At 48.5% G+C, this 24,168-nt stretch overlaps 1 protein-coding gene across 1 annotated transcript; it reads right to left on the bottom strand.

Annotated features, from left to right (window-relative positions):
- Positions 1 to 820: 820 nt before the first annotated feature.
- Positions 821 to 19,877, bottom strand: LOC142571553 (uncharacterized). Its single transcript, XM_075680002.1, has 4 exons — positions 19,639 to 19,877; positions 11,767 to 11,897; positions 10,092 to 10,301; positions 821 to 2,504 (listed from the first exon to the last, which is right to left on the bottom strand). Exons 1-4 carry the CDS (start codon positions 19,757 to 19,759, stop codon positions 2,118 to 2,120), a joined length of 849 nt encoding a protein of 282 aa, XP_075536117.1. The 5' UTR covers positions 19,760 to 19,877; the 3' UTR covers positions 821 to 2,117.
- Between the last annotated feature and the right edge of the window lie 4,291 nt (positions 19,878 to 24,168).

Raw genomic sequence — 24,168 nt, forward strand, 5'->3', positions numbered from 1 at the left:
AACTCAATGCACAGAGAAAGAAGCTGTTCCTTTTATAGCTAAAAAAGATCGAAAGGCAGCAGAGCGAGCCCGGGGACGGAAAAAATCCTCCAACTACAAAACGCCGTCAGAAATTGCGCCCAACCGCCCACAACGTACAAGACATTACTATCAGCCATCTATAATACAGGGTGGTTCAGCGAAGACTTCCAAAAATTTTTAAAGGTTGCCTGTGGTAGATAGCTCAATTCTATTTAATGAGCCGGTCTACTGGAAGCGGCTGACACCACTTGCACAAAAAATTGAAATGCTAAATTCACCAATTTAAATGAATTCACTTTCTAGCTAATTATCTTTTGACCCATATTGCAATTTAAAAATTCTAGCAGTGGACTTCACAAGGCGGATCGATTTGGAGCGAATTTTGAGGACGACACCAGTTTGGAGATATAGATTCCCGAACTTTGAGGAGAAATGCATTCACGTTCCGGTTACGTGTGTGCGCAACGACATTTCGTTAACAAATTTACTGGAACGCCAATGCATTTCTCCGCAAAGTTCGGGAATTCATATCGCGAAACTGGTGTCATCTTTAAATTTAGTTCCATGTGGATCCGCCTTGCGCACTCCCGGCTAGAATTTGTAAATTGCAATATGGGCCATAATGTAATTACTTAAATTAGGGAATTTGTATTAGTCGATTTTGGATCTGAAGTTCCTGTGCAAGTATTGCTAGCCGCTTCGAATGAAGCAGCTAATGAACTAGAAATGAGATATCTGCATTAGGCAACTTTTAAAGATTTTTTAATGTTCGCTGAAACATCCTGCACACAAGAGATTTTACACTAAGACGTCTATAGAATACAAGTAATGGCATTAGAAATACGTACGGAATAACAACTTCGCATACTAAATGCAAATGAATGCATTTTGCACAGCAAAATTGGAAAGGCACCTTGGCAATGCTTATATGACACCTTGCATTACATAGAATGAAGCAGGCAATAAAGCAGCAACATCCTTAAGTTGCACAGGCAGGGCACACTACATGCGCTGGTTCAGGAGGAGTAGATTTTAATGAAGAGACAGGAGGAGAGGTTGGCCTGGAGAGCGCTGGTTCAGGGTTTTGTTGCCACGGGTGGTGTGCTTTGTTATAGCACCCACCGTATCTTCATGACGCATATGAATGATAAACGCAAGATTGACGTCCCCTACAAATAGGATAAGTCCCCAACCTCTGATTAGGGGCAACTTCCGCATCCTAATGAAATTGCCTTAGGCATAATTGCTCAACTCTTGCCATTACATCCCAGCGCGTCAAAAGCAGATGGAGTGAAAGACTTCTACGACTGGAGTGATTTAAATCGAAGACACCACTATGGTGGATAATCCGCGAAATCCACGAATGCCGTGCCGTTTAACGCGACAACCGCACGGTTCGAAAGTATTACTTCTTACATTGCTCTAGAGGTTTAGTGGCAGAATGCGTTTATTGTCTGATCTCACTTATAAGAGGAGAAAAGACAGTTGACCTCTCATTCGGTTGCAGTGCCACAAGCGCAGTTCGGCGCTTAAGAGGTGTTGGCGCTTAGAGTGAAAGAAGTGTAATTGAAGTACCAATGAGGCTATTCCACTCAGAAAGGGAGTTCTGTATATACACAATGCGTACGAAAAGGAGGCTGTCCATAGAGAGGCAAGTGCCCCACATAAGATGGCCTAAGTAGGATTGCAGGATCAGCTTTTTATTGCTCCGCACTTTTGGGTAGGAAAGAAACCTATGCGTATATCTGCGACATTCGGCTAACGCGGGCTGCGACCGTTAGCCACGTGCACGCACAAACACCCTCAAAGGGCCACCGTGTTCAGATTGGCTTCCTGCGCCGCTATGTGCAAATGCGCCTGAGTAAAATGCGCGTAGCAAGTGGAACGCTCGTTCTTTACCAATGAATCCCTGTCGGTTCACAAGGTCACTCGGAACAGTTCAACTATAGCAATACCCAACACTGACGGGATCGCCTGCCAATGCAAATGGGAGCTGCCATTTCGACAATGTGCACAAAGCTATAAAGCACACTAATGCGTGTTTTCGGCGTTCTCGTGGAGACTTTACACCACACAAAGAAATTGGGTACGATAAATTACGAGAGACAGAATGTATAGAAAGTCCGGGAGGTTAACCAGAGGCATTTCTGGTTTGCTACGCGGCACGGTAGGAAAGCGTAGCAGGGATAAAGATGAAGAAAATATGCGATCTCGACAGCACTCAACCATACCACCGAAGAAGGGCTGGAGGAGTTGGCGACACCCGCGAGGAAGGAGGTGAACTGGCCACTGCTGTTGTCTTTCAAAGGATCTTTGCGCTTCTGATGAAAAACCTTTCCCAGGAGTCGCTGCCAGCCGTGCTTTTTCTTGAAACCTGTTGCCGAAACATGACCCCGGTGCGGTGAACCTGCGTCCCACTGCTCGGACAGTGTGAAGCGTTCGTTCGGCTCGCATTCCTGCTGGTCCGAAGGCTGCGACGAGTTCTGCCAAGAGAAAGTTGCCGTTAGGTTAAGACACGAAATATTGGGAGGAATCAAAAAGGAAAGTAAAAACTAGAGGGGCTCGCCGTGTCACTAAATGACACAGCTCAGTTAATCATGGCTCTGTAGTGCATGTTTCACCGTCACATCATTGTGAGCCCATTTCAAGAACCATGTACGTCCCAGAGAAGTGAGTAGAAGTAATATTAAAGAATGGCTTGTCATCTGGAATAGATATGAAAGAGCACCGGGTAAGACGGTCTCGACGTGTGTACGCACGGGCATTTTTGCAATTAGCATGTGTATACCATGCGAAATATAATGAAAGGAGCGGCACTAACTAAAGGAACCCTGGTATTCTGGAAAATATTAGGAAGCGTTGGCAGCATCGCTCACGACTATGTGAAAGACATTCACAATTTTAGAGCGCAGCTCTCAGGCGCCCGTTCCTGCGGCGGGCGTCGGTGTCGTACCTCCTAACCGAGCGAACGAGCACAGCGCGAGATGCAAGACTGATACCGAAAAGAGCGCGAGGAGGAAAGCGCAGGAGGAGGGTGCAGCGGAGGCATGAAGGGGAAAGCGGGGGGGATGGCGAAAGCGTGAGAAGAAAATCGTAGTGGAGCGCATTGCGGGCTTTGCGACGACGATGGCTACGAGATGGCGCCAGAGTAGCACGCGTCGTCTGCATGAATCCGTACACAGGAACGCAGAGGCGAGCATGGAGGTTGATAAGGCACGTAATGCTAACAGGAAATTAACGGAAGACAGACTCCACTGCACAATCCGCGAACAGCCTCGAACAAAGAGTCGAAGTAGAACAGACAATGACAAGCCTAGCGAAAAGAATAGAAGAAACATTCAATACAATACAGTGTGGATTGCAATAAACACTCAAACCTCCCCCCCCCCATGACACGCTTAAAACCGAAATGATCAGCACGCTACCCACCTTAGGCAGCAACACAGACACTCTGCAATCCTCGCTCCTACCATTTAACATGGCTATGAGTCAAGCAGGATGACCTCACGACGGGCACGGCATTCCCACAGATGCGCCCGACGCCAGGTCCATGGTGTTCCGCAGAGGGAATGGCGGAACAAGTTGGGATATTACAGGTGGAACTGCAGGTCGTTTGCCAAAAAGAGGGCAGCGCTGCAGTTCGCAATGGCAGACCTCGACCCCAAGGTCGAGGTTTCCAGTGTCATGGACCCCCAATGTCATCGACCCCAATGTCATCGCGCTACAGGAAACAGAATCCGCAATCAAAATAACAGGCTATACCTGCTTTAATGAGCTCTCGACAAGCAAGTAACCGAGTGCCAAAACAGCCATTGCTGTACATCGAAACATCACCGCAATGTAAATCGACTTAGAAATCGAAAATCTGCACTACACCTTTGTGCAGCTAATGCCCAAAAACGGGAAGCATAAATGCTTGTGTATGCTAAATATATATAGCCCGCCAAAGTGCAATGCTATCCCCTTCCCCACAATCGTGAGAAAAGCAAGGAAAGAGGCGGTACAAGCCCAGCTTATCGCCCTGGACGACCCTAATGCAAGCCATACCATGTGGGGCTACCCGCGAAATACTAAGAAGGCAGTGTCGATAGCAAATGGGGCCAACAACCACGACTTGACCCTGCTCACAGATCCCACGCAGCCGACACGTATTGGCAACAGCGTGTCACAAAACACCACTCCCGATCTGACCTTCGTCCGGCAAGTGGAGGGAGCGACGTGGTCCAATACAGGCCTCAATTTGGGCAGTGATCATTATGTCCTGAACATTAGAACACATGCAGTGGGGTATAATAAAAAGAAGAAACTGCTCGTCAAACATACTAAGTGGGACCAATTTAGATTCAAACGCAACCGTCAGGCAGCAACCAAGATTAAAGACCTAAACGAGTGGACGGCGCAGCTTCTTTAGGATTCGGAAGAAGCCACGACCGAGGCACCCACCGAGGAAGATGGCCCCAGGCCCGACTAAGCTGATCAGCCTCTGGGAAAAGCAGCAGACTCCATGCAGAATGAATGAAGCACAAACCTAACCGCATACTTAAACTAGCACTGACCCAGGCTGATGCGGAAGTACTGGAGTATTCACGCGAGCTAAATTCGGCTCAATAGATGCAGCTGTGCAACAGGCTAAATGGCCAGCTCGGCTCGAAGAACCCCTGGTTCTTGTTTAGACATTTGCTCGATCCAGATAGCAGCTGAGGGGTAACGGCCAAGAAGGTCAATCGGCTTCTGTGGGCGCATCCGGCATCGGAGTAAGATCATACAGGAGCTCAACAGCCGCTATTTTAATACAGAAGAAAATGTGCTGGCGTACGCAGAGTACACTGGCGAAACGAACGAGAGCATAGATGCCGACATAACCGAGGCTGAGGTGAGAGCTGCGCTCGCCAATCTAAAGACCACCTCGGCGGCGGAGCCGGACGACATAACAGATAAAGTGCTGCGCAACCTCGATGAGCGGACAATTAGAAGCCTAACCGGCCTCTTCAGTCAAGTGTGGCGCACCGGGGAACTGCCACAGCCATAGAAGGTGGCTGTCGTAGTCCTTATGCCTAAACCTGGAAAAATGCTGCAACTGGAGAATCTCGATCCGCCCTGTCTCACGTCATGTCTGGGCAAAGCACTAGAGCACGTGGTTTTAACACGCCTCGCCAAGCATCTAGAGGAACACCAATTATTCCCACACACCCTCTTTGGCTTTCGACCAGCTGTGTCCACGCAAGACATCATGTGGATGCTCGAAAGGGACGTTGTGGATGCCGGAATCCCGGGGGCAGTGCGCACGATCCTAGGGCTCGATGTGCACAAAGCGTTCGAAAACGTCAGGCACGAAGCTATACTCAGAAACCTATCGGACATGAATGTTGGGGCACGGGCGCACAGATACATTATGGCCATTCTTCGCGAGCGGACAGCGACCTTCAACATTGGAGATAACAGCCCTCACATCAATCTCGGCGCTAGGGGTACACCCCAAGGTGCAGTACTATCTCCTTTGATTTTCAGCTGTACAATTAGGAACCTACCCAAAGAACTTAAGATCCCGCTCATACGCCATGCCAGCTATGCGGACGATGTGACCATTTGGACGAAGCAAGGCAACGCCGGAACCGTCAAACATGAATTGCAAACAAGCCTACGTGGCCGGCAACGGCTTCAAATGCTCCTTTACCAAGTCACATCTGTTTATTGCCGGCAAAACAACGCAGGCAATCAAAACTAGACTGCAAATCGTAATCAGTAGAGAAGTAGTACCCCAGGTCGCCACCATCAGAGTACTGGGGCTCTTCCTAGAGGAAAAGGACTTGTGCAAAGAAACTGAAGAGACTCGCGAGCACCTCTCTCCAGATAATCGGGCTGCTGCGACATATTACTGTCCGCAAGGTTGGACTTCAAGAGAAAGAGGCATGCAGGCTAATCCAGGCTTACTTTGTGTGCAGGATAGCATACACATGCCCTTTCCTTCAACTACGAAAAATCGAGATCGCAAAGAGCACTTCACTGCGTTCAGCCTAGAGAGTAGCCGCTGGACTTCCTACATGGGCAAGCAACTAAAGACTGATGCAGTTAGGACTCCATAACGCCGCCACAGAAATCGTGAAAGCGCAGAGAGCGGCGCAGTGGTGGAGGCTGTCATACACACTGTAGCAAGGGCATGAGATCCTACAACTCCCCCTCCCCCCACACACAGGAACCACCATGAGAGTGAAAATTCCGAGAGACATTAGGAACAAACTGTTCATTTCCACCACTCCCGAAGAACATGGGAGAACACAACAAGGGACGCCGACGCGCACGCGCGGAATCCCTTAAGAAGACTAGTAGACAAACCGGCCACGTATGTGGACGCCTCGCCTGCGGGGAACAGCTCATATTCGATGGCGGCTGTGGACAGAACGGGGCGGATCCTCCGATTCGAGGAAATCGCAGCGAGGTCTATCCTATAAGCGGAAGAGTCCGCCATTGCTAGTGCAACCACAGTCGCAGGGACGCTCTTCATAGTATCGGACTCAATGTCAGCGATTAAAAGCTTCAGATCGGGCCAAGTAAGGCAAACCGTGGCAGAAAAACTACAGAGGCCGGAGGTAAGCATCAGGCTTCTCTGGGTCCCTAGCCAGGAGGGAGACACCGGCAACGAAGCGTCCCACCTTACAGCCCGCGGAACTACTAACCGGGCCGAGGGGCAGCCTCCTCCGGAGGACCCTGAAACACTGTCACTAAGTGACAGAGATCGCTTCCATCGGCAAAGAGAGGAACGACAGATTTACCACCTCCATGCGGCGGTTTAAACAGACAACAGGCCGTGGCCCTGCGCCGAGCTCAAACGCGCAGTGGACTCAGCCCCAGGAGACTGGCGGCCATCCTGAACTTGGCTTGTAGCGCGAAGTGAACACGGACACAGACAGGAGCAGACAGGTGTCTGTTCACTTCGCGCTACAAGCCAAGATCATGTTACCGTACCAACTCGCCCAACTGTCTATCCTTTTGCCATCCTGAAGAATGACAGCGTCTCGACATGTACGTTTTGCGGCTTAGCACAGGCTGGAGAGGATCTCATTCTATGTGGATGCGACCACCACCCGCCCCCTAAAGAGCTCCTGCAGCTAGCCCCCTCACCTGAGGAATGGGAGAAAGCATTGAGAAGTGTCGACCAAGAATCACAGTCCAGGCTGGTGGAATGGACGGCGACAGCTGCGGCCCCCGTGCCCCGACCTAGCCTACCCTCCCCCCCCCTCTTGACTTGGCTCCCCCTTCCCTTACTATTTAATAAAGTTGTTTCCTCCTCCACCATGGAAACAAAGCATACGACGCGCAGGTCAGCCTACGCGTCACCCACGCGCTGTCTCTCGCCGTCTCCCGATTAGCGAGGCAGTCGCTCCACACTTGTCTCCTGCTGCACGTTGCAGAAGGAGCGAAGTTGTCAACGGCGGCCAATATATATATATATTGAAAGAAAAGACATACAGCTGCGCTCAAATTTCTGATTAGGGAGTATCGTAATCGTACGCGATTTTTTTTTCTTTTTGTATGGATGCGTAGGTCCATGCGAGTATTAGCTGTTTCAGATGCTGGTCAGGACGTCCTCAAAAGGTGCGGTGAGAAACTGTCGCCACAAATGACGCATAATTCTGCCCAAGTATTCGCCGCATCACCGCGTCGTCCAGGAAGACACCTTCCACGCCAGCACACCACAGCAGCCTCGATAGCACCGAACAATAAAAGATGTTCGCAGGCTTTTTCACCGTCGTGGGATGCATGTAGAAGCGGGCTGCGTTCCTCCGTAATTCAAAAGGATAGAAAGTTGGCGAGTGGGTACGGTAACATGATCTTTACTTGTAGCGCGAGCGACACAGACTAGAGGTAGACAGGACGAGCGCTAACCCTCAAAGAAAATTTTTATTGGAACTATCAACATGCAAACACCGCAGCGTACGAACGTGACAAGGTCTAAATACATCACTTAAACATATCAAAAGGTAGGGAAGGCAAAAAGCAAACAACAAAAAGACACTACTTGAGATTAACACACGTGCTCAAGATCATGCCTCTGAAATTCACTACTTGCCATAATGCGAAAAGGTCCCGTAATATGGAGAGGGACCGCGATACAAGCGTATTCTCTAACTACAAGTGAGCTTTGGTACGGTTTGTGCTCACAAATCAGCCCAGAAACATTGTTTACCCTTTCCTTTGTTAAAGTAGTTTTAAAGCTAAGCTTTTTAAAGTGAAGCTGCGTTTGTGCCGGCTGATGCCTTGCAGAGAATTCAGCAACTTCGACCACTGCAAGTACATATGGATATTGCCATGTGCAAATGGGCATGGGAGCATTCTTGGAAAATCCCGCAGAATGTACGCGACACCGGGTAAACAGGTGCCCGAATACACAAGAAGAACAAGACGCAAGAAGTGAAGTTTGCAACAAAAGCACCATAGTGCAGAGAAAAGGAAAGGTGAAGTGAACGAAATGAGACCACAACGTCCATTGAGTAACGAACGGGAACTGCATAGAAGTAATCGCATTTCAGTGAACATACAATATCCATTTGCAAATTGATCGATTCGAATAGACTCGCGGGATCCTGCATATTTTTTTTAATAATTTCTACAAACTTTTTTCGACCAGGGAGCCTCATTGAGCGCATTTGCAATGTCGAAAGAAGAGCGACATCGAAGGGAAAGGAAAAAAAAAGTCGAGGCGCAAGAGCTACTGCACAATTCAGAGACCAAAAGCCGCGATAATTGCGTAGAGAAGGAGTCTACTTAAGTTAGCGGCCTGCAGGTGCATACCGTAGTGGGCTCTTAGTTCGGATACATCTGATGCAAAGACTCGCCTCATTGGTGGCTGTCCCACGAGAAGTCGCTGGTAGTGGTTTCCTCAGTGAGTACAGCAACGGTGGGGGCGTGGCAAGGCCATTGTCAGTGCCATCCATTATATCGCGAAATGAACACTTATGCAGCTGCGCTCAAATTTCGCGTTATTAAGTTGCGTGATCAGTGAACTTATTTGATGTACGAGTCTGCCTATGCGAGCATCGACTGTCAGTTGCTGGTCAGGAAGTCCTGAAAAGGTGCGAAGATATACAAGCGCGACCAATGACGCATAATTCTGCCCAAGTATTCGCCGCATCACCGCTTCGTCCACGAAGGCCCACCTTTCACGCCGGCGCACCACACCGGTCTAGATAACAGCAAACGTTACAGGTTCCCAGGCTTTTTCATCGACGTAGGATGCACATACAAGCGGGCTGCGTGCATCCGTAGTTCACTGCTAGTCAAAGTGCTGTGGAAATAAGTACCCGTAATATGAAGAGAGAGACCGCGATTAAAACGTCTAATTAGGAGTGACCTTTATTACGGTTTCTGTTCACAAATCAGCCCTGCAACACCCTGTTCACCCTTTCCATTGTTACAGTACTTTTGAAGCTAAACTATTGAAAGTGAAGCTTCATTTAATTTTGTGCGGCGTGATGCCTTGCCGAGAATACAGCAACTGCGGCGACTAGGTTTATGCAAGTTGGCATGTGCAAATGGGCACGGGAGCATTATTGAATCATATCGCCGTATGTAGGTGACAATAGGTGAACAGGTGGCCGAATACACAAGTAGAACTATACGCAACAGGTGAAGTCGGCAAAGAAACACCTTGGTGCAGAGAAGTTGAAGTGAACGAAATGGGACCACAACGTGCGTTGAGTGAAGGACGGTGAGCCACACAGAAGTAATTGCATTTCAATAAACATGAAATATCTGTTAGCCAATTCACCGATTCGAACAGACGCGTGGGATCCTCCATATTTGTTGTAATTTCTAGAAGTACCTTTTTTTTTTCGGCCAGCGAGCCTCATTGAGCATGTCTGCAATGGCGAAGAGGGAAATTTAAAAAAAAAAAGAGGGAAATTCACGGGAACGGAAAGACAAAAAAAAAGTCTAGGCGCAAGAGGTATTGCGTAATTCACCGACCAATGGTAGGGATAATTGCGTAGTGAACGAGCCGACTAATGTTACCGGCCTGCAGGTGCATTCCGCTGTGAGCTTTTAGTGCAGATAAATTTGATGCAAAGACTCGCCTCATTGGCGGCTGTAGCACGAGACCAAGTTGGTGGCAGGGGTTTGCTCAGGGAGTAGAGCAAAGGTGGGGGCGTGGCAAGTCCAGTCCCCGAGAGCTCCAGGTGACAGTGCAATGAGCCGGACGACAGAGATCGACTGCGGAGTGAATACTTGGCTTCTACTTCGTCCCAGGGCACAGCCTCCTTGGTCACCCAGTAGGGCCGTTCGCGCTGTGAAGGTGCAGTAACATTAAAGCGGCCACTGCTTGCGACTGAGCCATAAAAGCAAGCCGACACATCGTAGTTGCCACGTATTATCTTAGATACCGAGGGTGTTTTCAAAGATACGTTTGAATTTACGAGAAGAAAACCTATTTTTTTTCTGACATTTAAAACGTCTATCAGATTAGTTGTTTTGCTTATATCTCAAATTTATACTCGTACACCCATAGTTCCTTTAGATTTCTAGTGCCCCAACCATTACAGAAATGACGTTCAGCAACAGGCAGCAAGTACTTTCTAAACGTTTAGTTTTAGCAATACTGGAAACGATCACGAAAACTTAGGAAAACGTCCTTCAGTTCTCGCGATAGAATCGATCGCTGGAGTTTTTTTAGTTCTTTGGTATAGTGTTGTTGGTAATGGAGAACGCTGAGGTAGTTTGGCAGAGGGTTCTTTACCTCTTACAGAACCTCTACCCCCTCCCCCCCCCTCTTCTTACAAAATGGGTGGAGCTACAGAACGGAATCGCTGATATATCAGTCGCTTTTGTAGGCAGCTAATAATTAAAAGCTAACTGAAGGAAGATCTAATGGCAATGAGCTTGCTGCAACACACTAATTCCACCATCAAAGTGAAACGAAAAAAAAAAAAACGGCAGCGAAGGGAACGCGTCTGCATCAACAATGAAGGTGAAGAATCACGAGTAAATGATTGATAGTCGAGGGCACTACGAACACTAAGAAAAAAAAACTTGTGCAGCGTGCAAATGCAGCAGATAGTAGAGTGTTATACAACGAAAGTGTGAGTGTTCGGCCCCAATGTGGTATACAAGTACCCAAATGCTGGTTACACGGACGCGCCAGAAACAAAAAATTACGTTGTCTGCAGACATGTGCTAGCAGGGGCACATCACTTAGTTTTGAGAACTCGTCTATTTCCCGCGGTGCTCGCGAACAGCATCACCATCGAAAATGTTTTCGAAACAGACTCAAGAATGGAACTTATTTATGAGGAACGGTCATACTTATCATAAAGCGCCCATTTGCGACTACGTGCATGCAAAAAAAAAATAAAGAAATCGAAAATGGTATTACACTCTGCGAGAACTTTCCATAGCAGCTGTTCAAACTGATGCTCGAAGTAGCTCATGCAAGGCGCACCGAGCGACTATCGACCACCTTGATATCAAATAGAATGCGCAAAAAGGTAAACTAAAACATTTTCACAAACTCACTGCTTGCATGGGGCAGCGTTAACATACCTGGCAGACATTTTGTCCTTTCAATGAGACTTCACGGATAAATGTAGACCATCCGTAAAGCCCTCAATTGAACCGGGCTGAAGGTGGAGCTACAACCATTGCACATAGCGGTCTACGCTATAGATAGCGATGACCAGTGATTATAAATGTCGTTGTGAACGTAATTATAAATGGTGATGGACGCTCGAGTACACGCTACTGATGCGCACGTACCTTCATCTGCTGCACATACTCCCAGAGATGAAACTTCTCAGGGCTTGCGATTGTCTTTCCCCTACGTTCTGCGAGCTTGTCGATGTGGTCGAAGGAAAACTCTAGAAGCTCCTCCATGTGGACCTTCTTGTCTGCAGACAAGCAATGAACACAGTTGGAGTACGATGGATGGACGCAAAACTAATGACGGTCCTGATTTTTTTTTTAAATTTTATTTACAATAACCTTATATGCCTAAGAGCAATTGTGTAAGGGGGGCCAAATACAAAAGTCTATACAAAGTAAGTTAACAATCGAAGAAGATGATGGCAAGTACAGCAAACCCTGTCCAGAACGCTATAGAGCAAAGAAGGGGCAATATGACAACGGCTACCTTGTTACAGGTATAATCAGGCGATTTATGATCGTACCCGAATTACGATTGTACCACCGTGTCCAACACGTGTCCCATTCATTGGGGGCACGTTAAAGATCCCCTGGTGGTGAAAATAATTCGGGAGTCCCCTACAACGGCGTGCCTCAATCAAAACGTGGTTTCGGCACGTAAATTTAGAACAGAACTGTACCAGCGTATACCGGGCGTCCCAGCTAACTTGGACCAAGCTTTTTAAGTACACGAAGAACGCCAGAGAAGCTGTACCAACTGCATAATAGCGGTAGCTGCGTGTACTTAGCGGTATTTTTTTTTTCATCACTAAATATTGTTTTTATTTGGCCAACTTTCATTATTGCTTGAATCTAACATCAATTATAACGTTGTAGATCGCCTCAAATAACCTCGGATGCAAGCATTTCTTTCGTGCTAAAATTTGCCTGGTTGTCTTTGCCGATAAAGAACGAAATTGCGCGAAATACGAAAAAATTGGGCTCCAATCCACGCCGTGAAAGTGGTTGGCCAGCGAAGCTGTGGTACCACCTGATTCGATAGACCAATGCGACGTAGCCTTGAACTGGGTCCTGCCGAGCCTGAGCACGACGCCGTTGTGCATATTGATGTTGCTGTTCCTTTCGTCGCTCATGGTACTCGCGCTGCTTTGCAGGCGTCGTAACTGTGCGTGGTTTTTCCATAGCGCTATATCACAACACAAATGAAATTAGTTGCTCGGTGGGCTCTTTCACATATGAAAGTGTAGTGACGTCGCTCCCTGCTCCGTATGCTACAGTTACCTCTTCCCGGCAACGGCAGCTTATGCACCCGTAATCATTAAGGGGAAAAGCTTGCGGCGAACGGTATGCGCGAAGGCGAGCCTTCTGGATAATTTTTTTTTGAATGCGACAGCATATGTCCCATGAAGTAGAAAATGCGGCGAGCGCCCGGCGTTAACATCCGATGATCTGGAAACCCATTTGACCAAGTGATGACGTCACGTTCCCAGCGCTGGACCTGCTGCGGTTCGCACTGCGAAATCCCACGGTGAAAGAGTGAAGTGAATTAAAGTGAACAAGTTAGATTAAGGCGACTTAGGTGAAGGAAAGCGAATGAAGGTGAAGTAAAGTGGTTTGAGGGCGCTAAAACTCGTAGCAAAGTTGAGTAAAGAGTTTTGAAGAACACGTGAAATGTATGACGTCACGCATCATGGACGTAACCAATTAAGTAGAGATATCACTTATTGAATTATTAAATTTACCCTACAGGCTCGGAGGAGCATTGGGTAGGGGGGATGACAATAAGGCAAAAAGGGAAACAAATGGATTTATACATTGTGGTTTGTCACGATGCTGTCGCATTCAAATCATGCAAGGATATTTAAGTGACTAGCTTCGAAAAGCGGAGCTGTTTAAGCTCGAGTTCCAACCATGCCCGGTGATCGCTCAAAACTCTGCGCAGCAATGCAAAGGGAAATGAAGAGAGTCTAGGCGAGACAAAGGCAACAGCTAGGAGTGCGCGACGAGACGTTCATTTGAGGGACCACCAGCCGTTTGTGCGCAGGCGCAAGCAACAGCGGGCGTGAGAAAATCTCAGGGCTTTTGCTCCTTGAATATATGAGTCTGCCTTGAATATACGAGACTGAATTTTTTTTCCTCCCCCTCAGACCGACGCCGCCACTGGCGCGGAGAACACGGCACGCGCCTCCCGCTGTGGTTGGTCGAGTTTTTGGAGACTAGAGAATCCCGGGATCCGAGCTCCGCTGTATAAAAAAAAAAATCACGCGGTGGGGCGCTTGCGCGACTGTTATTAGAGACTCGGTTGGTTTACGTTAGAGACTACGTTACGTTATTAGAGACTCAGTTGGTTTACGTTTCGCTCCGCTCGCGGTCTCCACCGTTGTGCCAGCGGAGCGGCGCGCGAAACGCGAGTTTTAGCCCGGCGGATCACTCACTTGCTCGAGCGGAGCGCTCTGCTGCCCAGTGGTCAGAATATGCATTACTGAGAAATGAATTTGAATTACGCTTGTTTTTATAATGCAAGAGATTTTGAATACAAATATATTACATGTTCTCAGTGCATTATTTGTTAATAATGTACTGAGTACTAATGTACGGGTCAGCGCCGCAGTCGCCGTCGTCGACGCAGAACTGCCAGTGGTCATGTTCGCGGCTGCCATCTTGCATTTTCCATACACGCACGCTCGCGCGCTGCGTATACCCTCCGCTGGGGAGTGCTTCCCAGCAGGCGCAAACGCTGCAGCGCTCCGTAAAACCGCTGTCCGCCTCAGCGTTGTGCGCATGCGCAGTCGCGTCTCCGCTCGCCCGCTCCGCTCCGTTTGCCTTAAAACCACTGGGCTAAAACTATTGTGCTGCGCTCAAGTGTGTAATGGGTGAATAAGCACGGCCACAGCCAGACTGGTCAAGGGGAAGTGACAGGGCGCTACGCTGGTTGTGGGCCTCGGGCTCTTGTCGCGTAACAGAGGAAACGCATGCCACTGGCCGAGCGCTGACGATGCGATAAAGCGTCCAAGACTGCGAAAGAGAAGGAAAGTACTTTTTATTCTCGCACAACGGAGGAAAGGGTGGGGCTCGTGATAACTATGGAAGGCGACTACTGCTACAGTAATATGCACGTTGGGTAAAAATGACCTGATAAGTTCCTACGTCGGGTGAACTCATCCAAACGCGAGAGCGTAAGTTTGCACAGGCAAACGGCGGTCGAGCTTGTTCGTCGATTGCACGCAGCACGGCAGCAGTTGCGAAAGCACCGCATCACGTGGTTTTGATGTATTTCGCAGGTTTGTTTGGCGAAAACCAGGGAACTTTCAGCCCGAACAAAATACTTCAATCCCAGGTTATTTAAGGCACTCAGCAGATTTATAATTGGCCAAATGAAGACAACAAATAAGTAGTGATAAAACAATGGTTGTAAAGTGCACACGACTACCGCTAATATGCAGTTGGTACGATATCCCAGAGTTCCTTTTTTATTTATTTTTTAAATCTTCGTCTAATCTATCTGGGACACTCTGTGTACACCTTTTGCTGAAGCTTTGCGCAGTTGACAGTCTCACCAGAACACAGCCTAGCGAACGGGTGGGGGAGGAGGGGGGGCAAAGTGGAAAGAATGCATTAGAAGTCTGTAACACCGATCGCATTTCACAATGCTACAGGGGCAGATCCGACAAAGTCAAAGTACGCGGACTTCGCATGAGTCGGCATGCCGGCGATAGGGATGCGGAAGCGCTAACATGCCGGAGCTCCACAATGTCCGGTGCGCAACATTCACAGGAATGAGAAAGCATGCGTGTCGTGGGTTATAAATGAGTCACTATTTCGCTTGTGGCCGGCGTCGGCGACTCAGGAGTAATGAACGAAAGGGTCGCAGCGTCATCTGGCCGTTGCAAGGTGCCTATGCGCGGTGCTGCATGATGTCACGTGGTGCGGTTTGAAATTAGGGATTCTCTGTTGGCGTGGTCGACTGCTAATGTTCCTGCCAGAGCCATGCACGGCGTCAAGCTTGGCATAAACGCGGCAGCTTCGTATGAACCGCTATCAGCGCTCTCCTTTACGAAGTACCTTCTCTGAACTTAGAAAGGCAAGTAGAGGCACATAGCGGGTTCCACGGTGCGTGTGTATACGGAACGAGTCGAACGCACTGATCTACGCTTGGCATGTCATGCAAACATGCAGCACCAGTTTCTCCATTGCGGAGTGCAGGGCGCAGTTGAGTTTAAAATGACCATGAAATTTAACGCGCACGCAGTAACTGCGCGATCAAACCACGAGCCTCTCAGTCTTAAGGCGGACAGTAAAAGGTCTTCGTTGACGCCATATACGCCAGCCATACGGGTGTCGGGCCCTATATCTTGTACGTCGATCACAGTTTTGCCATATTGAACAAAACCCATCGTTGTGACAGGACATACGCAAATATCTACGGGATCCCAAATACGTATTTCACCTGGTCTTGCGCAAATGAAAATTGTCAAGGTGCACAATAAAGGTAAGTGGAATGACACTTCATAGACAAAAGAAAAGGCATCGTGAGCGCCAGGAAGGACAGTGCTAAATAGACGTGACGTACTTCCTCCTCACCCTTCCGTCGTTTCTTTAGCCGCGAGACATTTTAGGTATCCACCGACAGGAGACGGTTGCCATGCCCGCAGATAGTACCCTTCTACACGTTCCCTTGAAATAGAACCACCACGTGCAGGGCAATAGATGCAAGATGATTCTAAATACGAGCCCAATACAGCTTACTCGGTGCCTTAAACCTGAACCATCGCAAGATAAGGACAACTGAGTGAAGTGGTGTACACCGGATGTCATGTCAACGCTTCATAATGGGAGATTGGCGATAATATTGTCACGTTGTAGAGACTGAATCGCGAAAGTAACTATTGGGCGAACCTGTTCCCATCAAAGAACAAGCAAAAGTGAAGCACGACGATAGCGGCGAGGACAGTTGGCGATCGTCGAAAATGTGATTGGGGGGGGGGGGGGAGGGGGGGGTCGAGCGCGTCGGCGTTGACACAATACGTCGAACGTTCTAACAAAATCGCTGGTGACAGTACCTCCCAGAAAGAATACTACGCAATTCGTGCCGCGCATACAATCTCATTACTCAAAGTTTGGCTAGAACGTAAAACTAACGATAACATGCGAGTAAGTTCAAAAATTGTGGGGTTTTACGTGCCAAAACCGCTTTCTGATTATGAGGCACGCCGTAGTGGAGGACTCCAGAAATTTCGACCACCTGGGGCTCTAACGTGCACCTAAATCTAAGTACCCCCACGGGTGTTTTCGCATTTCGCCCCCATCGAAATGCGGCCGCCGTGGCCGGGATTCGATCCCGCGACCTCGTGCTCAGCAGCGTAACACATGGGTTGAACTTTGCAATTTTATGGAGTCATTGTAAATATTCCTTATTATAAACAAACACAACAGCCTATTATCTATACATAACCAGTCGCTACAAAACAGTTATTATGCAGACAACAGGTCTCCACAAATCATGAATGTTTCGCAATACGTAAACGTCAATGACAAGAACAAAAAAGGAATTGATTAGCGCACGCGAGGTATTGTAAAGAGACGACGATTGCAAATACTTGAAGTTGAGTGGCCTCGCTATTCGGGGCGGTGCGCGATGGGGCCTCGCGGAATACAAAGACAGGGCGCGTGCACTCGTGAAGCGAACAGCGCAGCCGACGGCAGTCAATCGGGTAAAATGTTTGGTCGATGGCAAGGCGGGCCGCCGATCTGGCTGCTAAATGCCGTGCCGTTGACGCTCGCGCGATAGAAAGTACAGGAGTGTACACGTTCATGACTGGAGTGAGTGTGTGCGTGCACCTCAACGGGGCTGCAAAAACGAGGCGACAAAACACAGGGCTAGGAATTTTCTTGTTAGACATCACTGGGCATGTCTCAGTTTACTGTGCCGTGATCGCGGTGCGCTAGTCATGGACTATAGTGAGAAATGATTTTGCCGATTAAGTAGAAACACATTACAATTCCCATTACCATTTCTCTGCAATACTAAGCTGACAAAGTGCAAATGAAGGCATGCGTCCAAAGAAGCGGCGAAACGCCGATAACTCGCGAGGAGCGAGAGCCGAGAACGTGAAAGCAACCGGAGAAATCCGCGAACATTGACTATGCTTGAGCGCTGTACGAGACTGCGCAACGCCGACAGAAAGCCACGCGTTTATCTGTTCATAAATGCAGTGCTATACACGGGACTTCACCTGCCTGGGAAGGTCGGTGGCTACGGGCTTCGGCTGCTGGGTACGAGGTCGTGGATTCGATTACCACATTTCCGATGGAGCGGAGTGAAAGAACGCTCGTGCCGAGGGCGCACCTTAAAAAGCAAGAACTCAAAGTTTAGGAGGGGGGGGGGGGATGCAATCCTGAGCTTCCGAGTGAGCGCACGCGGGGAAGCGTGTGCAGTGCAGTGTCCCGACGAGAGTAATTTTCTTTGACTGAGTGCGCGAAGAATGCACTTCTGTACGCGGTCGCAGATACCATAAATTTCGTCCCCATGCGTGCTGTTGTGAAGCTTAAGTAGGGGGAATCAGTGTTTTGCACAGTACCATTCGACGTAGAGAAGAACACTGTATTCTTAGACTTCACTTGATGCACATTATAATTTTGAAATTACAGTAGTTACGAAGTGCTCTTACAGGCAGAGTACCGATTACGACACAATTAGATAATTACTTGTATGTCACCGGAACATGCGAAAGCATTTTGTTCGCTTGACGGGAAGATGGCACAAAAACTCTAAAAGCCAGCAGCATTCTTTTCGTAACTCCCACTTGCTTTGATATCTTCGCCTTGTACTTTGCGTCCGAAAGCTGCGCACTTTGAGACGCTGTTTGGATCCGACCTGCTGGTACGATCTGTTGGGAACTCGGCGCTGACGCCCGTGGTTGTACCTGGGTCGCAAGCCCCAAGGGTAGCGTTGGCCTGGCGGCCTGGGGTACAACTGGAAGCATCCGAAGGTCCCGGCAAAGCATGAGTCGACTGGTAACAACGAAACAACTTGTTTATTTTAACATCGCAAAGAGTTGGTGGTCAGGTTTGACCGAAGTAGAGAGACGGGAGAGCACTTCACTCAACAGAAGAAATCGGAGCCCTCCCTTTTGCGTCCGGGGGCAGCTGTTTTTATACTCTCGCAGTTGAGGGCAAGAAGGAACCCCTCAAAAGACGAGCACGTGAATGTACAATGGGCTAATGGTGACGCACACTGTCGTAGCGATGCCGTAGCACCATGACGAGCACGATGCCGTAGCACCCTGTCGAGCACGATCTCGTAGCACCCTGTCGAGCACGATCTCGTAGCACCCTGTCGAGCACGATCTCGTAGCACCCTGTTGTAGCGCTGCCGGTCGGGCACAATGACTGTAATGAGAGGATGGTCCCTGCTTTGGCATCGCCTGTTTCGGGCACAATGACTGGAATGAGAGGGTGGTCCCTGCTTTGGCATCGCCTGTTTCGGGCACAATGACTGGAATGAGAGGGTGGTCCCTGCTTTGGCATCGCCGCAGTCGCGCCTGGAAACACCTGCCGATGAGTGTTGCGGCGACGACGATCGGGCCAAAATGTCTGCCGCCCCGCCGCAGTCGCGCCGGCAAAACCACGTGTCGCAGGCGAAACGCAACAACGCCGTTGTATAAGGCTCCGAATTAATATGGCACCTACCGGATCTTTACTGAACGCTTAAACCTTAATTTGCGAGTGCTCTTCCCTACATGCGGCCACCGAAGTTAGCAAGCCCCAGAATATCGAGTTCGCCGGCAGTTTAGCTCTCTTTACCTCTCATTTTAAGCTCGTCGTGAGGGTGCAATATGAGGCCCGAAAGGGTAAGAAAAGTCACAGTCAGCTCTTTTAACCGCCCGGGTAATCAATAAACAACCCCTACAATTTGCTTGCCTTCCGTAATTTCGACCTCGGCAGCAAAGACAAGACGGCACGCTATTGCGGAAAGCCTACGCTTACCCCAAAGCACCTCGAGGACGTTCTCGTCGACGCTGTAACACGACAGCGATCGCACAGAATCGGCGCGGGCAGCTGCATTCCTGCCCTTTGGCTCCGATGAGTCGCGCATCGTCGATTCCATTGTCTGTGCGCGTTACCGCCGTTCTTCAATGCACTGGTACTGCTGGTATTACACTAATCCCACAGCGCGGGACTGGCGGGACCACGCGAGCGCGTGGATTTAAATAGCTTTTGCTCAGGTGCCGTACTGCAGCGCATGCGCATTACATGACTCGCGAAATTTGATTCTCAGCGCATGTCTTACGTCACCGATGGGTTTCTGCGTCGTCAGCGATACGCTTTTCATGCTTCTTTTCATCTGTTACGTGCAAACATAGAGAGTGTAAGGGTAAGTTGAGTGGTTCAGTACCGATGGTTACCGCCCTGCTTATGAAGAGTGTGAAACGGTAAACGTTGTACAATGACGTATATCATTTTACTTTACGTTTTGTTGTACAAAGCAACGAAGTCTGTCTGCTACCTCAATTCCGAAAGCAAGGTGTGAATAGGTTCGTGGCGGCAACGATTTAGGAGCAGCTGCAAGGATGCATTATGGCGATAGCACCGGAAAACGAAAGCTGGATGATTATTGCGCTCTCCCAGCAAGGGTACTCGCGACACGCTATCGCTGGTCTCACGGAATGCAACTCACGGGCCGTTGGCGTTGAAAAGAGCACAGGCATTTCTGTCTCCGCAATAAAAGATGACAATCCAGTGTACGGTGCACTGTATCTGCTTTTTGAACGTCGCTGTTAGAAATGACATCAAACTTCAGCGTACTACAAGTTACAGCTTGAGTGATATTGTGAACAAACGTTTGCAGAAGAAGTCGGAAGCAATATTTTTTTTTTACAGCGGAGCTGTTTTACGCTAGGTTCTCGTGGTTTGTGTGCGTAGGCAAAAAGGATGGCGGCCACCCTAGAGCTATAGCATAAAGCAAAAGCGTATCACCGGGTAAGCCCCAGCTGCGTTTAATCGCGAGAAATGTCAAAACGTACTGTGATGAAAAAAAGATGTAGAAGTAAAACCGCAATACCCACTGTTTACTATGGATTTCAGTTTGATATCACAGGCTCTGTAGTCAAACCACGTAATCTTATCTCAGTTCCTTTCCACCCATGCAGTAGGTAGGCGCGGGAACGATGAGTTTATTTTTAGACGCCAAACAGTGAAAGAACTTGTGATAAAAATTTAGTCGAGAATTTCTGCGGCGATGAGCCAGGGCGTGTAGAAAAAGTAATTTTAGTGCTGTGATGCTAGAGTTGTAAAAATAATCACTCAAGATGAACCTAGCCATTTGATGTCGGACTGCTTCGAGTCTTTTAATTAGGTTTACTTGGAAAGGGTCATATATTGTGCTGGCATAATCTAGCTTTGAACGGACTATAGTGTGTTGTATGCCAAGAGCTTAACAGAGGAAGGTGCAAGGGAGAGATTGCAACGGATGTAGCCCAAGGCACGGTTTGCAGAATCAGTAACTTGATCAGCATGAATGGTCCAAGTTAGATCATCAGAGATGCGTACAGCGAGGTATTTGAACGAGTCGCCGGGAATTATAGGACAATTGTTAATTGTGCAGTCAGGATTTGGAAAGTTGCGACGACGGTGAAATGAAATTACTGCAGTTTTATTAACGTTGAGAAGCATTAACCAAGTTTTCCACCTCTCTTCAATGTGATGAAGATCGTTATGGAGGATAGAAATATCGGTCGAGTCTGTTATGGAGCGGTATAGAATACAATCATCGGCGAGAGGCGCACTTTCCATGACACTTGAAGGGGTAAGTCGTTAATATATATTAAAAACAGAAGTGGCCCGAGGACCGTGTCCTGGGGGACACCGGTCCTCGGGTCACTTCTGAATAATGTCTTCTGAATATTCTGAATAAAGTATTCTGAATAAATATTGGGATAAAGTTCAAATGAAAATGAGCGGCCCGCGTGCCTACATGCTGCGAGGGCAGGCATGCGACTGTAGCTAGGCCAACAAAGATGGTGTCTTAATGTGTGCCGTTCTACTGCGCGCCCAACCTTGGCGGTCACGTTATCGAGAGCACGCTAGGGAACGAGTGCGTATCTCGTCATCAACCCGGTCGTGGCTGCGCATGGCTATCCGCACGGCCGAGCCCATACGCGTCCTGCGCGCCTTATGTTGGAGATGCTTAACGGCAGGTGGCATGGGCTACGGCACGAGCCGAGATGGCCGTTGGTTCCACAGGCGTTGTCTTTCCGAGCGCCTAGACTTTTGGGTCACGTTTGGCGAGGTGACTCAGTTAAAATGGTGAAGCCATCACCAGTGTCCCGCTTTTAGACAGGCAAGCTCACTCCCCACGAACCTACGTTACTACAGGGACTGCGCGCATTCATCGAGTAAAATCTGTTCACGTTTGCTTGTGTGCGTGTGGTACCATGCGTGTTGACTTAAGAAGCGAATGTTTACGGAAATTCTTGTGGTGTATAAAACAGTAAATCTTTCTTGGCGCAGTTGTGTAATACTTTGCTGGCGCTATCAATGCGCCACATTTCGGGCGAAAGTGTTACTTTATTTCAATTTCATATAGACTACGCAACGCAAAATAAAAAAAAACACAGAAACACGATGCATTTTTTTTTTCAAGAAATAACCCGTCAGCCTATCGACGTCCCACCTGAGCCCTTGTTCCATGTCAGTTTGGACCTTCTCGGACCCTTTCCGACATCTGCTTCAGGAAACAAATGGGTTGCCGTCGGTACCGATTAGGCGACGCGCTATGCAACGACACGAGCGCTGGCGACCAGCTGTGCTACAGGCGCGACGGACTTCCTCCGTGACGTGGTTTTAGTAGACGGTGCCCTACGACAATCGCTGCCCGACCGAGGCCGTACCTTCCTTTCTAAAGTCATTGACGATGCCCTGTGCTGCTGCTCCACACAGTACAAGATCGCCAAGTCATACCATCCCCAGACCTAAAGGCTCCCCGAGCGCTTGAATCCGACCTTAACAGATATGCTTTCCAAGTACGTATCGGTTGACACCGTGATCAAAACCCTGCAGTGTCATATGTGACATGCATATAATTTCCCCCGCCACGACATTGCTGGATACTCTCTCTTTTACCTTTTGCTCGTACGTGAACCAGCTTTACCGTTGAACAGATTTCTTCCTTCCCCTGCCACTTCGACTAGTGAATGTGAACGCAACGCCATTGGCCGGGCTGATTACGCGCGGCACATAGCCCGTAGTAGACTTCTGCTTCCCAATACAATCAGAAGCGCCGATACAGTCAGCGACGCCACAACGAACGTCTTGCTCCTAGTGCCCTTGCGCTACTTTGGTCCCCCTTCCGACGGACGGGCCTTTCTGAAAAACCCCTTCCTCGCTACACGGACCCACACCGCGCCCTTCGACGTGTGACTGACGTTACCTACGTGATTGTGCCCGCCAATCCTGCTACATGTTCCCTTCCGTTGTCCTGCGACGTCGTCCTTATTTCGAAACTCAAGCATTACCACCCTTCCTCTGTTGTGGGTCCTTATAGTGGGGCTGGATCGGCGCTTCTGCAGCCGGGCGTCATCCTACGCGCTACTCGAAGACGATGATGTCGATAACTGAGCATTAAATTTGTGCGTGTTTAGTGAGTAACACAACCGATGGTATGTGCTATTAACAGCAAGGATAAAGGTGGGCAGTGACAGAACGTACAATGTAGAATGTACATTATGAGCAGAATGTACAATGTATGCTGTTAAATTGAACCAGTGAGGCTATTGAGCATAGAAGTAGACAGCCCTGGACGTGCAAGCCTGTATGAAAAGCAGCAAGCAAGCACACAGAATAGCCACACACCGAAATAAGACGCCGCATATAAATGGGTTGTTCAATAAAGACAGACTAGTGCTCTGAAATATTAATTTCTTAATATTATTAATCAGCATGTTTATCGCTGGCTATATGCTCCGCGTTAAATGAAATGCTCACGTCCCACCATTTCTACCAAGCCAAGACAGCAGGAGTCAAGCCATCTTTGGCACCTACTTAAATATCGCCTCCAATGTGTGAACTACCCCTGGTTCCATGTCTTGTTCCATGTCAAAGCAATATCCCCCCTTCTTTTCTACCGTTCTTCAAAGCATCGCAACAATACCCTTACCCGTTTTATAGTCCAGATCTGGCACACTCTGGCTTCTTTATGTACCTCATGGTAAAAAGGGACATGGCTCTGACATATAAAAAACATTGGTTAAAACGTTGGAGGCGATTTCGAAGCAAGTGTCAAAAGATGGCTTCACACATGTTATCTAAGCTTAGTAGAAACGGTGGTCACATGTGCATTTAGCTTACTGGGGAACGTACCGAAATGAATAAAAGTGCCGATGAATAATTTTTAGAAATTAAGATTTCAGAGCACCCGTCTCAATCTTTATTGCACAACCCTCGTATATGAGGTACGGAATCCCCGAACATTTTTTTCTCTAAGATTTTCCATAGATATGAAACCCATTATTTCTGCGA

The sequence above is a fragment of the Dermacentor variabilis genome, chromosome 1, assembly GCF_050947875.1.
Source record: "Dermacentor variabilis isolate Ectoservices chromosome 1, ASM5094787v1, whole genome shotgun sequence".
NCBI lineage: Eukaryota > Metazoa > Arthropoda > Arachnida > Ixodida > Ixodidae > Dermacentor > Dermacentor variabilis.

What these genes read in the sequence shown, in the direction of transcription:
- LOC142571553 (XM_075680002.1), bottom strand. Translation starts at nt 19,759, where the DNA reads ATGGAATCGACGATGCGCGACTCATCGGAGCCAAAGGGCAGGAATGCA. An exon ending in AGTATGTGCAGCAGATGAAG is followed by an intron (nt 10,302 to 11,766) that starts GTACGTGCGCAT and finishes GCACCTTCACAG; the next exon opens with CGCGAACGGCCCTACTGGGT. An exon ending in GTGCTACAGCCGCCAATGAG is followed by an intron (nt 2,505 to 10,091) that starts GCGAGTCTTTGC and finishes TTCTCTTGGCAG; the next exon opens with AACTCGTCGCAGCCTTCGGA.